General features: G+C 32.7%; 2 protein-coding genes and 1 long non-coding RNA gene across 3 annotated transcripts in view; 1 reads left to right on the forward strand and 2 right to left on the reverse strand.

Annotated features, from left to right (window-relative positions):
• Positions 1-15,000, forward strand: part of LOC137657666 (uncharacterized) — a 415,410-nt gene that overhangs the window by 101,404 nt on the left and 299,006 nt on the right. The window lies entirely within an intron of this gene.
• LOC137657005 (cuticle protein 7-like) lies at positions 2,633-4,622 on the reverse strand. The gene is made up of 3 exons (XM_068391355.1): positions 4,582-4,622; positions 3,741-3,887; positions 2,633-3,416 (listed from the first exon to the last, which is right to left on the reverse strand). Exons 1-3 carry the CDS (start codon positions 4,591-4,593, stop codon positions 3,093-3,095), a joined length of 483 nt encoding a protein of 160 aa, XP_068247456.1. The 5' UTR covers positions 4,594-4,622; the 3' UTR covers positions 2,633-3,092.
• LOC137657006 (cuticle protein 19-like) lies at positions 9,742-10,451 on the reverse strand. Its single transcript, XM_068391356.1, has one exon. It carries the CDS (start codon positions 10,328-10,330, stop codon positions 10,037-10,039), a length of 294 nt encoding a protein of 97 aa, XP_068247457.1. The 5' UTR covers positions 10,331-10,451; the 3' UTR covers positions 9,742-10,036.

Genomic DNA, 15,000 nt, shown 5'->3' on the forward strand with positions numbered 1-15,000 from the left:
GAAAAAAAGGAAATATAAATAAATCACTATATTTCATCCAATACACATTGGCCCTCTTCAGGGTGTAGAGTAGAAATGAGAAATATGTTGGACATTGACGGTTTATATAAGAATGTGAAAGGGTGTTTTCAATTGTTCTAAAGTTGTTATAAGTGCTGGAAGGATTAGCCAATCCTTCCAGCACTTATAACAACTTTAGAACAATTGGAAACACCATTTTACTTACCTATATAAACCGTCACTGTCCAATATATTCCTCATTTTTACTTTACACCCTGAAGAGGGCCAATGTGTATTAGTCGAAATATAGTGATTTATTTATATTTCCTTTGTTTTTTTTATGGGCCTTTTCGGAAAAAAAAAACATGTTAAATTGTTCGATTACAGGTATAAGTAAGACACACATCTATATATATAGATATTAGAAATGTACATATATGAGTATGTATATATTCCAAGGCTGTTATTGTAGCGAGACCCGACGCGTTTTTGTTTTTCTCGTTAGTTTACTTATAACTATTTCCTTCAACCGTGAGACCCTCAAGGTCTTTTTATTTTGCTCCTCTTCCTCTCAAATAAAAACCAGGAAAAGACAACTTGCAGTTTCAGGTGTCTTTACGTGACTTTGTAAATAGAAAGTTTACCGGAAAGCCCTGTGATTCATTTGATTTTTAGGGGAATTATATTGTCCCTCAGATAAATAGTGAATATTTTTTATAGTTTATATAGGAAATATTTATTTTAATGTTATTGTTTTTAAAATATTTTACTTTTCCTTATTTCCTTTCCTCACTGGGCTATTTTCCCTGTTGGGGCCCCCTGGGCTTATAGCATCCATCTTTTCCTACTAAGGTTGTAGCTTAGCAAGTAATAATAATGATGATAATGATAATATGAAGATTAATAATAGAACGAATGTAATCTCAGTTGGAGAGAAATATTAATTCCCATTTTCCTTTTCCAAAGAAAAGAAATCTAGTCTTATTCCCTTTAAATTCTAAAGGTTGTTTTCACGTAATTAGCAGGAATACGGCTTTCCCAAATTCGTAATTTGTTCCATATACAACTTTACGTTTATAAATTCACAGCCAGTCACACTTACGTCTTTTGTTTTTCAATGGTAAATACCCAGTGGCATGTAGGAAATGAAATACCATTTCCCACTTTCAATGAATGAATGAATGATTTGAAGTTCTCTGACATCCTGACATCGTCCCACTTTCAAGCGAAACCTTCAGAAATCCAAACTTGCAGCGAATATTTTTATGTTGAACAGGCTGACATAATTCTCTCTTCATAGTTTATATATGACATCTAATTTACCGTTGTTACTGATCTTAAAATATTTTATATTCATTATTCATTACTTCTCATGTAGTTTAATCATTTCCTTACGTCGTTTCCTCATTGGGCTATTCTTCCCTGTTGGAGCCCTTGGGCGCGCAGCATCCTGCTTTTCAAACTAGGGTTGTAGCGTAGCTAGTAATGGTGAGAATAATTTTAGAAATTTATTATACCCAATCGCACGCCGCCAGGAATGAAAATCCTTTATTTTCTATACATTAGTCATTTCACGATTCTGTAAATTAGCGAACATCAGTCTGTGAATTTTATTAATTAGAGGTCGTGCAGTATTTGCTATTGATGGTATAGCTAGTGATTTTAGTCTTGTGGCAGCATTTTAAACATTGTAGAGTATGTTCAAAAAGTGCAGGAGGTGGTTTACCAAGTGATGTTAAACCTCGCTTCCATATGTTAGCTGTCGTACTGGGCATTTTGGCTTACTTTCATTTTACTGTGTTTAACCTAGCGTTGGCTGCTAGTTCGCATAATTGAGATCAAAATCAATTGGTTAAAATTGTATAAATACTACATGCAACATAAATAATTGGGTTTATTAGTTTTCCGGATATTTTCTATTGTAGTGATTCTATATATATATATATATATATATATATATATATATATATATATATATATATATATATATATATATATATATATATTTATATATATATATATATATATATATATATATATATTTATATATATATATATATATATATATATATATATATATATATATATATTCTTTTTCTTTTCTTTTTTCTTTTGAGAAAGTAACATGGTATTGAGATTGATATATTTATCTAAACACCCCTGGATAATAATCCATAATATGAATTACAGCAGATTCTTCTTGAAAAGCGAATTGTATTACAGGTTCTTAGCAAAGTCAGATAACGAAACTGCATAATCTCCTCGTGTTTTAGATAATTTTTCTCTTATTATTCTATTTGCTTTATGAATGTCTTGGGTTTTTAGTTTGCTTATTGGTTTGGATATTTCTGCTAATTCTATTTCATCTCTCTTGGATATTACTCTCATTTCCAATCGTTTTTTATTAGGTTCTCAAAATAAGATATCAAATCCAGCATAATCTTGAAAGGCGATGAAAGATATAGAATCACATTGACTCAAAATCACTCATCCACGAAGCACTGGCTAAACAGTATAATACTTCAGTTGGTCTCAAGGCAACATTTCAGCACAATTTAAGGATATGACATTTTTTTTCTTCTATTTGACCACCAAAAAGAAAATAAATTCGCTAGAAGTGAGAACCAAGTACTCTGCCAGGACTTATAAACAAACCCATGCTATGGCCTATTCATATATCTCGCGACTATTCATTTATACCTTATAATACTTTACCCCTCTGCGTGAGGATACCTTATCGTGGTAAAGGGGTTTGTGTATCACCATGAGCAGGAGAGCTGTACGTGTCAGAGCCACCTATACTAGGTTGGTTTGCGGTGAACGATCAGACTAAAATTTCGCACCACCACCATCTTCAGTGGTCAACATGGTGATGAAATGACCAAACTCCAGACATGAACAAGGACATGCCTGAGAACTTTGTCCTGCGGAGACTAGAAACGGCTGCATTTGTTATTGCATATTACTTTAGTAACAAAGACAAATTTTGAAGGACTGTGGAATTGGGGTTAAAACACATTTTGTCTGCTGTATTACGCCCTTTATGAATTTCACAATATCAAATATAAATTAAGTATTAGATTGTTCACATCTTAGTGTGGAGGGGCACCATACAAGGGTTTGGGTTGTTCGTAAGTCGGAGCTGGGGCTGAGTAAGCGGGAGCAGGGGCTGAGTATGAGGGGGCTGGCTTGTAGGGCTGGGGTTCTGGGTACTGGGCCTCGCCCTCGTAAGTCACCTCAGCCTGGTATCCGTTGTAGTGATCGGCGGTGTAAGTGACGATCTGAGTGCGACCGTCGGGGAGGGCGACGTAGTATTTACCGGTTACCACGTTCCCGTCGGAGTTCGAATCGTGGCCAAAGTCAAGGCCCTTGTAGTCGTCCTTGACGGCGTACTCGAAGTCGAAGGGCATACCCTCCTGAAGTATAGGAAACAGTTGAATTTGTGATGAGCGTCTAGTATTTTTGTTTTTTAAACTTTCATTGAAAAGGATACAATAAATATGTTATAGCATTATTTTGATTTAGGAAGTTATCTCTTTTTTTTCAACGGATATCCTATCAGTCGATAAACACGCATCCCGCGTGTGCAAGTAAGTACTTTTTGCAAAGCGGCCTAATTTATCATAATAAATTATGCATAAAATATAACTTTAATCGTCTAAGAATATTACAATCACAGTAAATAAAAATTAACTTCATGAAAAATAGTAAATTTTTCAGGATATAAAAGATCACTTTACCTCATGTTTCTCGTAGGATGGTTGAGGGGCTGAGTAGGATGGCTGAGGTGGGGCATATGTTGGTGTTGGTGGGGCGTATCCATACCCAGCAGGGGCGGGCCTGTCAGGTCGGGCCAAAGCCACGGCAGCCAAACACAGCAGGGTAACCTGTAGGAAATGAGAATATAAATAAGTGCATTGCTTTCATGTACAGAATGATTTTTTTCACAGATGACCAGATGGATTATTTACCTGATAATTAGAATGCTTTATTCTAAATCTCTTTGCCTTTGCAGATTTTATACACTGAAGCAGACGTTCACAGGCATTGTATATTTATATGTATATAATATACAGTACGTTTTTATGCATATATATGCATATGATATACAGTATATTTGTATGTATATATATATATATATATATATATATATATATATATATATATATATATATATATATATATATATATGTAGATATACATATATATATATGAATATATATATGTATATATATATATATATATATATATATATGTGTGTGTGTGTGTGTGTGTATATGATATCCAGAAGTATATACTGTATATATATATTGTATACATACACACCCATATATATATATATACATATATTTGTATGTATGTATATATATATATATATATATATATATATATATATATATATATATATATATATATATACTGTATGTTATATGCATATAAGGAACACAAAATCGGCCTAAAAATCTTTAATAACTCTCCTAATCTGACGTGACGACCAGTGAAAGAAAACAACTACCATAATTAAACAAAAATAAAAAAAACACACCAAACACCAGTGAAAAAAACAGACTTAAATTTTACCTTTGAGTACATGTCGATGGTGTATACGGTCTTAATGCTCTCTGATGCTCTGGGAATGCTCTACTTATACTGTCTCATCGAAGGATGACCTTGGTAGCCACGCCCACTGACACAGTCAACCTTTTTTCTTCTGTTTTTTTCCTTTAATTTTTCTCCCTTGCCTTCCCGGGAGATTGTCATCCAAAAAGGGAGCTATGTCTTATTGCAGAAATGTAAACTGAATTTTGATATCTCTATATAATGAAGAGAAAGTGTCTGGATATGTATGTATATATATAATATATATATATATATATATATATATATATATATATATATATATGTGTGTGTGTGTGTGTGTGTGTGTGTGTTTGTGTGTTTATATATACACATATCTATATATATACATATATAACACATGTACTATAAATATATATATATATATCACGTTCAAGACTAGTCATATTTTAGTGAGGGGGTTGTGTGTACGTGCGCGTGTTTTATATTTGTATATTCATATGTTAACCGACATTTTTAATGGGTTGCTAATGTAGTTAGAAATAATATTTATAAAGTTCCTTCAGCAATAATATTCTTATGACTTGATTTTATTGAAACAGAAATATTCCCTGAAACTTAAATTTGGCCTTGGTTATAGGTGTCATATACAGTAGAGATGTTCTCAATTTTTTTTTCTTTTTAATAGAATATTATTCCACATCTAACTCGTTTTATCCAACATCAGATATGCTTGCTTTAGAAAAGATATTTGTTCATTTTTTTTTTTTTCGGAAATTGATTATATGAGATTACAGGTCATTTTTATTGCTATGGGATTTTTAAATAATAAAAACAAAACAAACAACAGTGATGATAATAAAAATAGTAATAATGAAAACGCTCCTATTCATTGGTAAATTGATATTGTTCCTCATATTCTAACCTTAAATAGTATGAATAAACTTAATCACAACATTTCGTAATTTTAAACGGATAGCTTGGGTCTTGACAAATGAAATTTGATTCTTTGTAATGTTTATTTTTTTTTTTATTTATTTTTTTTCTACTTTTAACTCAGTTGTCAATAAATTTCCGAGTTGACTTCTAATGTAATTGTGCCCCCTTCAAAAAAAAAAAAAAGAAAAAAAAATTCTAATAGGGTGAATGGTATTAATAATAAAAGGACAGAAAATAAATATACAGAGACGTGAAAGTTTTATTTTCATTATCACTTTAGGCTGACATTATTCTTTTTTATAGTTGATATATGAAATATCTGTTTTGATGTTGTAAATTTGTTAATAATATTTCATTTTAATCATTCATTATTTCTAATATCGTTTATTTATTTCCTTATTTCCTTTCCTCACTGGGTTATTTTTCTCTGTTTAAGCCCTTGGGCTTATATCATCTTTCTTTTCCAACTAGGGTTGTAGCTTAGCATATAATAACAATAATAACAACAATAATAATAATAATAAAAATTATTATTATTATTATTATTATTATTATTATTATTACGCAAAGCTATAAAATGCAGAGAGAGAGAGAGAGAGAGAGAGAGAGAGAGAGAGAGAGAGAGAGAGAGAGAGAGAGAGACTTATCTCAAAGGCTAGGCTGCAAACGGACATTGTTGTCCAATAAGTTATTCAATGACCATACTGAAAAAGAAGGTCATACTGAGCGTCACATGATTGACAAGATGTCAGCGCCACCCTGTCTTCAAATCTCATTTTTAAATGTTTTACGTTCACTTTTTATTTACATATTTTTCTTATTTTCCTGTTGCACATTTTCTTGTGCTTCGCGCTTGCTCTAGTTATGGTTTATAATTCCTTTATTTTATAAAAGTTTATTGATATTCAGTTCATCATCAGGTCTTTCCTATTTCATTTATAGTCCCACTATGAGGGAATATGGAAATCCACATATTTTCACATATTTCGTACAACAGGAAGTATTTTATTTAGTATAGTTACATCCATCATTTTTTAGTAAATCTATATTAATTAAATATACAACATTCCTTCAAGTAAATATGCTAAACCTATAATTGGAACTTTGCATAGAATTGAACTTGTTACTTTTTCCTTGTACATAGACATGGCAGACAATAACAATGATAATTATGGATTAGGGTTGTACTATATTTCAAGTAATGAATTGTAGTATAGAATATAGTAACATAGAGATCCGTTGTCCCTTTTCTTCATGCTGTATCTGGTGCTTTATTATATAGAAAATATTTACGACAATGTTGCATATGTTATGCTTACAAAGTCTTCTCCTAATGTATATATATATATATATATATATATATATATATATATATATATATATTATACATGTGTATATGAATATTTATGTCCATATACAGTATATATGTATGTATATGCACACATATGTGTGTACATATATATTATATATGCAAGTATATATACATATATAGGTTTTATATAAATATATATATATATATATATATATATATATATATATATATATGCGCCCATGTATATTATATATACAAGTATATATATATATATATATATATATATATATATATATATATATATATAGACAGACCTTTTTTACTATTTACAGTCGGCCATACGCAAACATATGTATGTGTGTATATATATATATATATATATATATATATATATATATATATATATATATACATACATGTATATATATACATATAACTTTAGACATATTTATTATCATCATCATCCTTTGCTAATCCACTGGAGGACAAAAGCCTCAGACATGTCCTTCCAATCCCGTATGTCAGACATCTAAAACTCTCGTATGTTTTTGGTCTTTCTATGCCAGTTCATACCCACAATTTTTTTATCGCGGCAATCCATCGTCTTCTCTTCCTTTCCATGCTTCGTTTGCAATCTCAAGTGACCCATTTTGTTATTCTCTCTCTCTCTCTCTCTCTCTCTCTCTCTCTCTCTCTCTCTCTCTCTCTCTCTCTCTCTCTCTCTCTCTCTCTCTGCATAATATATATAATATATATATATATATATATATATATATATATATATATATATATATATATATATATGTATATATATACACATATACATATATACACACAGATATATATATATATATATATATATATATATATATATTTATATATATATATTTATATATATATAAATATATATATATATATATATATATATATATATATATATATATATATATATATATATATATTCATACATATGTATATTCACATAGAAATATGTGTGTAAGTTGCATGTAATATGTATGCATGTAGTTAGTATTAGATTATTATTCAGTTCACGCCAACTTAATATCCTAAAAAAACCGGCCCTGGCATAATATTTACTGCACATACAGTATGCCAATGTTATATTTTCTCTTGTTTAATTAATTTGCTACAGCATTAGATTTCTGCACGTGCTGTAACATATTTCAGATTAAAACGCTTTGATATTTAATTGAATTTTACTCAGGACAAAGGCAACATATTATTATTATTATTATTATTATTATTATTATTATTATTATTATTATTACTTGCTAAGCATCAACCCTAGTCGGAAAAGCAGGATGCTATAAGCCCAGAGTCTCCAACTGAGAAAATAGCCCAGTGAGGAAAGGAAAAAGGGAAAATTAAACTATTTTAAGAAGAGTAACAACAGTAAAATAAATATCTCCCATATAAACTATATAAATTTTAACAAAACAAGAGGAAGAGAAATTAGATAGAAAAGTATGCCCGAGTGTACCCTCAAGCAAGAGAACTCTAAGACAGTGGGAAGACCATGGTACAGAGGCTATGGCACTATCCAAGACTAGGGAACAGTGGTTTGATTTTGGAGTTTCCTTCTCCTAGAAGAGCTGCTTACCATAGCTAAAGAGTCTTTTCTACCCTTGGCAAGAGGAAAGGGTTCACTGAACATTTAAAGTTCAGTAACCCCTTGGTTGGAGAAGAATTGTTTGGTAATCTCAGTGTTGTCAGGTGTATGAGGACAGAGGAGAATATATAACGCATAGGCCAGAATATTCGGTGTATGTGTAGGCAAATGGAAAATGAACCGTAACCAGAGAGAAGGATCCAATATAGTACTGTTTGGCCAGTCTAAAGATGCCATAACTCTCTAGTGGTAGTATCTCAACGGGTGGCTGGTGCCCTGGCCACCCTACCACCTATATACATTCAATATGTTTACTTGGTTTAAAGGTCACTCGGGAGTGGCATAGACTGAGCAAATATACATATGATCAGTTCGCAACGCCCACCCATCTCTCTATCAAGGTACGACCAGGGAGGGCCGAATATTTGTTGATGGTAACTCAGTTTGTAAATCTCAAGGCTCCCCTAAACACCTCATTCTTATCTCACAAGTATGGTAAGGTTGCAGACATTATTAGAAAGTATCAGGCTTGAACGAACCTCGAACCCCCGTTCAACAGGTTGCCAAGCACGGGCGTTTGCTATAGGCTTCTACAAAGAACCAGAAATATACATTTTTGTACATATATGCAGTAATGTTTGGCTTGATCACATTCATTTGAAGGTATTTTTGAAGAGGTGGAAGATGCATAATTCTTATGCATCTTATTACAAAATTAGTTTGTTTTTTTTGGTCCGGATTATTCCATCTCTTATTTTTTAGGATTTGTCCTTACTTCTCAACCATTTTATTATTAATAATCTCATGAATTAAACCTTTTTTCTACCTTTTAAAAGAAGAATCGTAAATAAAAGACACCAGAGAAAACCTAATTGAATAAATAATCGTGATTAAGATTCTCCAGTACATCAGTTAATGAAAAATTGTTTTTCTTAGAATTTACGACAGTTTTTTTTTTATTTCTTTATTAGAATATAATTTCTGCATAATGAGATTATGTCAGTAAACATGTGGATGTTATTCTGAATATATATCGTATTCCTGCGATGCTTTGTAGAAGCGTAAATAGATTAACTGACAAGATTAATTAGTTTCATATACTGATAGTTAATTTGAGACCATTATTTCACTATTAAGCTCATGATAATATCCCATTTAGATCATATCCATTTAAGCACAAAGTTTTATTGCTGCCAGTGCTGGAAAGGATAGCAATAAAAAATTCAATTTCATAATTAAAAAAAATATTTTAATATTCACTCATGGAATAAGAGTCAATGCTGATATGTGAATTGGCCGGTTCTTCAATAATGAGGAGCATCGAACGAGGGTTAGAATTGATCGTAAGTCGGAGCTAGGGCTGAGTATGAGGGGGCTGGCTTGTTGGGCTGGGGTTCCGGGTACTGGGCCTCGCCCTAGTGAATCACTTCATCCTGGTATATTCATTTAAATATATAGGAAAGCAGCTTTGAAATAAAGGAGGATTTTCGATAAAAATCAAGTTTTCATATTTGCATATTTAATTAAGACATTTGCACATAAATATCGTTATTAATGACAAAGAAAGAGTCGGTTCATCAGTGTGGAACACCGTATGAGGGCTTGGGTTGCTCGTAAGTCGGAGCTGGGGCTGAGTATGAGGGGGCTGGCTTGTAGGGCTGGGGTTCTGGGTACTGGGCCTCGCCCTCGTAAGTGACCTCAGCCTGGTATCCGTTGTGGTGATCGGCGGTGTAAGTGACGATCTGAGTGCGACCGTCGGGGAGGAGGACGCGGTACTGACCGTTGACGACCTTGCCGTCAGAGTTGGAGTTGTGGTCGAAGTCGAGACCCTTGTAGTCGTCCCTGACAGCGTACTCGAAGTCGAAGGGCATACCCTCCTGAAATGCGTAAGAAGATGTATTTCATTTGATGTTTAATTCCTTTCTACAGTAAATTTACTTTTGATGTAAACTTCTTCTGCAAACGATGCTGTCTCCAATTTTTATTCCCAAATGTTTTTATTTTTCGGAGAATTGCCAAAAGGGCAGCGCTTGAGCTAAGTCAAATCTGTTTTATCAGTATATTTAGATCATGTTTATACATTACCTGGTTTTTAATATTTAGAAAGTCTCATGACAAGATCGAATAAATTATAATGGAGAAATTTTTCATGTTTAAATATTCTTAGGTGATTAGAGATCAGTTGAATGGTTGATGAATATCTCTTCGATACCTAAACCTACTAACAGGAATCAGATAGTTACCTCTTTTTTCTCGTAGGATGGTTGAGGGGCTGAATAGGATGGTTGAGGGGCTGAGTAGGATGGCTGAGGTGGGGCGTATGCTGGTGTTGGTGGGGCGTATCCATACCCACCTGGGGCAGGCTTGTCAGGGCGGGCCAAAGCCACAGCTACCAGACACAGTAGAGTTACCTGGTGAAGAAAATGCTAATGAATCTTCTATATTTTAGTTTAGAATTTGGCAATTCAATGACGTCAAAGGAGACTTGAGCGATCCAGAAATTTATAAACCTTTTGGGGCGCTAAATTTAATAGAGCAAATATCTAGAACAGAAAGATTTGAATGAAATTTTCCTTGATTACATTGTAAATTGCACCGTACATTTTGTTTGCATGTATGTGTAATTTTAAAAGCTATATATGACTACAGAAAAATAGCTTCACATTAAAACCATATCAACGTTTATCATATTAAAAAGACGCCTCCCCAAAAGCAAAAAATATTTTAAATGAGAATGGGGAATTATTTTTTTTTCTTAATTACTGTAGAAATTAGCAAGCACCTTACGTTGTGTAGACATGTATTGGCCATTATAAAAGCTACATATGACTTTAGAAAAAGAGGTTCACATTGAAACCATATCAGCGTTTATGTTAATACAAAAACACACACAAAATAAATGAAAAAATAAAAATATTTCAAATGAAAATAAAATAAAACGTTAAACCTCAATCGGAACAGGAGTTCTCACCTTCGTGTACATGTCGATGGTGATTCAAGTTCGAATGTGATCCACAGTGGAAGGATTGCTCTATTTATACCAGTCGATTCGCGGACGACCTTCAGAGCCACGCCCATAGACATAGTCTTTTCTTCTGGTCACGTCTGATTGGGGAAGGTTCTGCCTATCTTTGGATCGCCGGAGGGATAAAAAATACAATTAATTCTTTTGTCATATGCAGCTGACGCCAGGAACCCAATATTTATATATATATATATATATATATATATATATATATATATATATATATATATATATATGTATATATACACACTGTATATATATGTATATATAATTATATATATACATATATATAAATATATATACACAGTATATATATATATATATATATATATATATATATATATATATATATGTGTGTGTGTGTGTGTGTGTGTGTGTGTGTGTGTGTGTGTGTGTGTAAAACTCACAGGTGTCGCGTTTGCTAACCTGAAAATAGACAATCGTTTGCCAAAAATTGAAGGTTTTAATGAAGTAAACTTGACTGATTGTTATTGTTGAGGAGTAAGACACCGTAATTAACACAATTAAACATCGATATACGCTAGATCAGAGTTAAGATATCCCCACGTTGTCATTAGTGCCTTAAACATTACATAGAAATCACTTGCTGCATTTAAAAAAATACATAATCTTCTGAATTTATATGAATATGCAATATATATTTGTGGATATTTCATAGCCTTGATTTTAAGACACACTAGGATAATGTTCTTCGGGTTATTGTAAACATATGGTACAGAATGACTGTATTATATAGGTAGATGTATGTCGAGAGTACAATTCTTGGCACTTGAGGTGTTACGCACATTTATATTAACACGTGACTGTAGTATGTATGACTGAGCCCGGGTTGGACGATGGCAAGTTGAAACGTTGAGTTCATTGTCCACATACTAAGATTTTCAACATAAAATATATGTACGTACGTTAATTTTTTATGCATGGATGTTATTATTATTATTATTATTATTATTATTATTATTATTATTATTATTATTATTATTTCTTTTTTATTTACGTTTTACCGAAGCTTACCTCTGTAATAGAGTTATGTAGCGTTGAGTAAATAATTACTTTAGATTCTTATCCATTTGGGGGATAATATATGACATCGTATAGTTTCTTACTCTTTTTTTTTACTTTGCTTCCAATAAGACATTACAGGGGTAGTAATTCCTTAATTCATAACCGTTGGACCGCTTTTCACCGTTATTATTATTATTATTATTATTGATGTTGTTGTTGTTTAGTGGAATACACCCATACACGTACACACGCACACATACACATACGCATATATATATATCCACACATGATTATATACGTAGATACACACACGCACAAACAGACACACACACACACACACATATATATATATATATATATATATATATATGTATATATATATATATACATATATATATATATATATATATATATGTGTGTGTGTGTGTATGTGTGTGTGTGTGTCTGTTTGTGCCTGTGTGTATCTACGTATATAATCACTTGTCACTAACATGCGTGACTGTAATAGATGTAGATATCAACGAAAAATTATATTTAATATCGAGTTCAGCCTCGGGAATATATATTCACAGAAATTCGTTCATGAAAAATGCTTGTGGCTGAGTAAGGACTGATATGAATCTGAGTATAAGGTATCCCATCAAGAGAAGCATATATCATGAAAGAATTTCTAGTGCCTATACATAGCCATGTAGGTCTGGGTCTTCCAACTCTTCTGGTGCCCTGTGGAGCCCAGCTGAACGTTTAGTGAACTAATCTCTCTTGGGGAATGCGAAAAGCATGCCCAAACCATCTCCACCTACTCCTCATCATAATCTCATCCACATATGACACTCGAGTAATCTCTTATAGTTTCATTTCGAATCCTGTCCTGCCATTTAACTCCCAATATCTCTCTGAGGGCCTTGATTTCAAATCTACTAAATCTATTGGAGTTTGTTTCATTGTCATACCATGACTCATGTCCATAGAGTAACACCGATCTCACTAAACTGATATGTAGTCTGATTTTTATATGTAATTTCAGGCGATTTGATTTCCAAATTTTACTTAACCTAGCCATTGTCTGATTTGCTTTTTTTTAATCTTTCACTAAACTCCAATTCTAAAACCCTGTATTGGAGATCATAGTTCCTAAAATCTTAAATGATTCTACCTTATTAATCCTTTCTCCTTCCAATGATTTTTCATCTTCCATTGCATACTCCGTTCTCATCATCTCTGTCTTTCTTCTATTTATCTTCAGCCCAATCTCGTGTGATATTTAATGCATTCTAATAAGCAAGCATTGCAAGTCTTGTGGTGTTCTTCTAACAAGGACAACATCATCTGCATACTCTAGGTCTGCTAAATTCCTGTCACCAATCTAGTCCAATCCTTCTCCATCATCTCCGACTTCAAACACACTGAATTCATTCATGAGCATATCATGGTCTTCTTCAGCTTCAGATATATCAATCAAATTATTCCCTTCATATCTCCCATTCATGACCTCACTAAAGTGTCTCACCCAACGTGATTTTTCTTCATCTTTTGTTGTTATAACAGATCCATCTCTCTTTTTGATGGGTATATGCTTCTTCTTTGCCCTAGTCGAGGTTTCATTGATAATTCTATGAACAATTTTTACACCTTAGCGACTTCCTGAATTCATAGCTTTGTCAGCCTCATCTGCTTTACTGTCTAAATATTCTCTCCAGTAAACCTGACTTTTCTTTTGGTCTCACTATCAATACTGGAATACTTTACATGCCCTACCTTGTAATTTTCATTACCTCCTCGAAAACTTTCATTAATCAATTTCTGTCTTTTTCTCCTTTTTATAGTATCCCAATTATCATTTGATATCCATGGCTTTCTCCTTTTAACTGCGTGTCCCAAGAATTCACTACCAACTGACTGATATATGTTCTTAATATTACACCATTCTTCATTAATTGTAGGCTCTTTGTCTCTTAGAGTCACTAAAACTGCAAATCGATTCCTACATTCAATTGCAAATGTTTCTCTGTGTTCTTCTAAAAGCTTCGTTATATCAAACCCAAACCTAGGTAGTCTATCTACCTTTCTGTTGGGTGCTTTCAGTTTTAATTTCAGTGTGGCAATGAGGAGCTTGTGATTACTACCGATATCTGCACCTCTATAGCTTCTTACATTTCTTAGAGTCGTTCTTCTCTTCATTAATGGCAATGTGATCGATTTGATTTTTTTGTAATTGCCACACAGCGAAGTCCATGTATATCTGAGCATGTTCTTGTGTTGAAAAAGAGGACGTCCAATGACAAGATTGTTTGCTGAAGAGAAACTCATGAAATGAGCTCCATTTTCATTTCGCCAAGACCCTCGACTCTCATCACATCCTCTATCCCTTGAATATTCCTTCCAACTTTAGCATTGAAGTAGCCAATTACAATTTTCATATATCTCTCTGTGATCTCATCTATTACACTCTGCAGTTCTTCCTAGTATTCATCTTTCCTTTCTTCTGGG

This window comes from Palaemon carinicauda, chromosome 18 (genome assembly GCF_036898095.1).
Source record: "Palaemon carinicauda isolate YSFRI2023 chromosome 18, ASM3689809v2, whole genome shotgun sequence".
In the NCBI taxonomy this organism is placed as follows: domain Eukaryota; kingdom Metazoa; phylum Arthropoda; class Malacostraca; order Decapoda; family Palaemonidae; genus Palaemon; species Palaemon carinicauda.

What these genes read in the sequence shown, in the direction of transcription:
- LOC137657005 (XM_068391355.1), bottom strand. An exon ending in CATCCTACGAGAAACATGAG is followed by an intron (nt 3,417 to 3,740) that starts GTAAAGTGATCT and finishes CCTATACTTCAG; the next exon opens with GAGGGTATGCCCTTCGACTT.
- LOC137657006 (XM_068391356.1), bottom strand. Translation starts at nt 10,330, where the DNA reads ATGCCCTTCGACTTCGAGTACGCTGTCAGGGACGACTACAAGGGTCTC.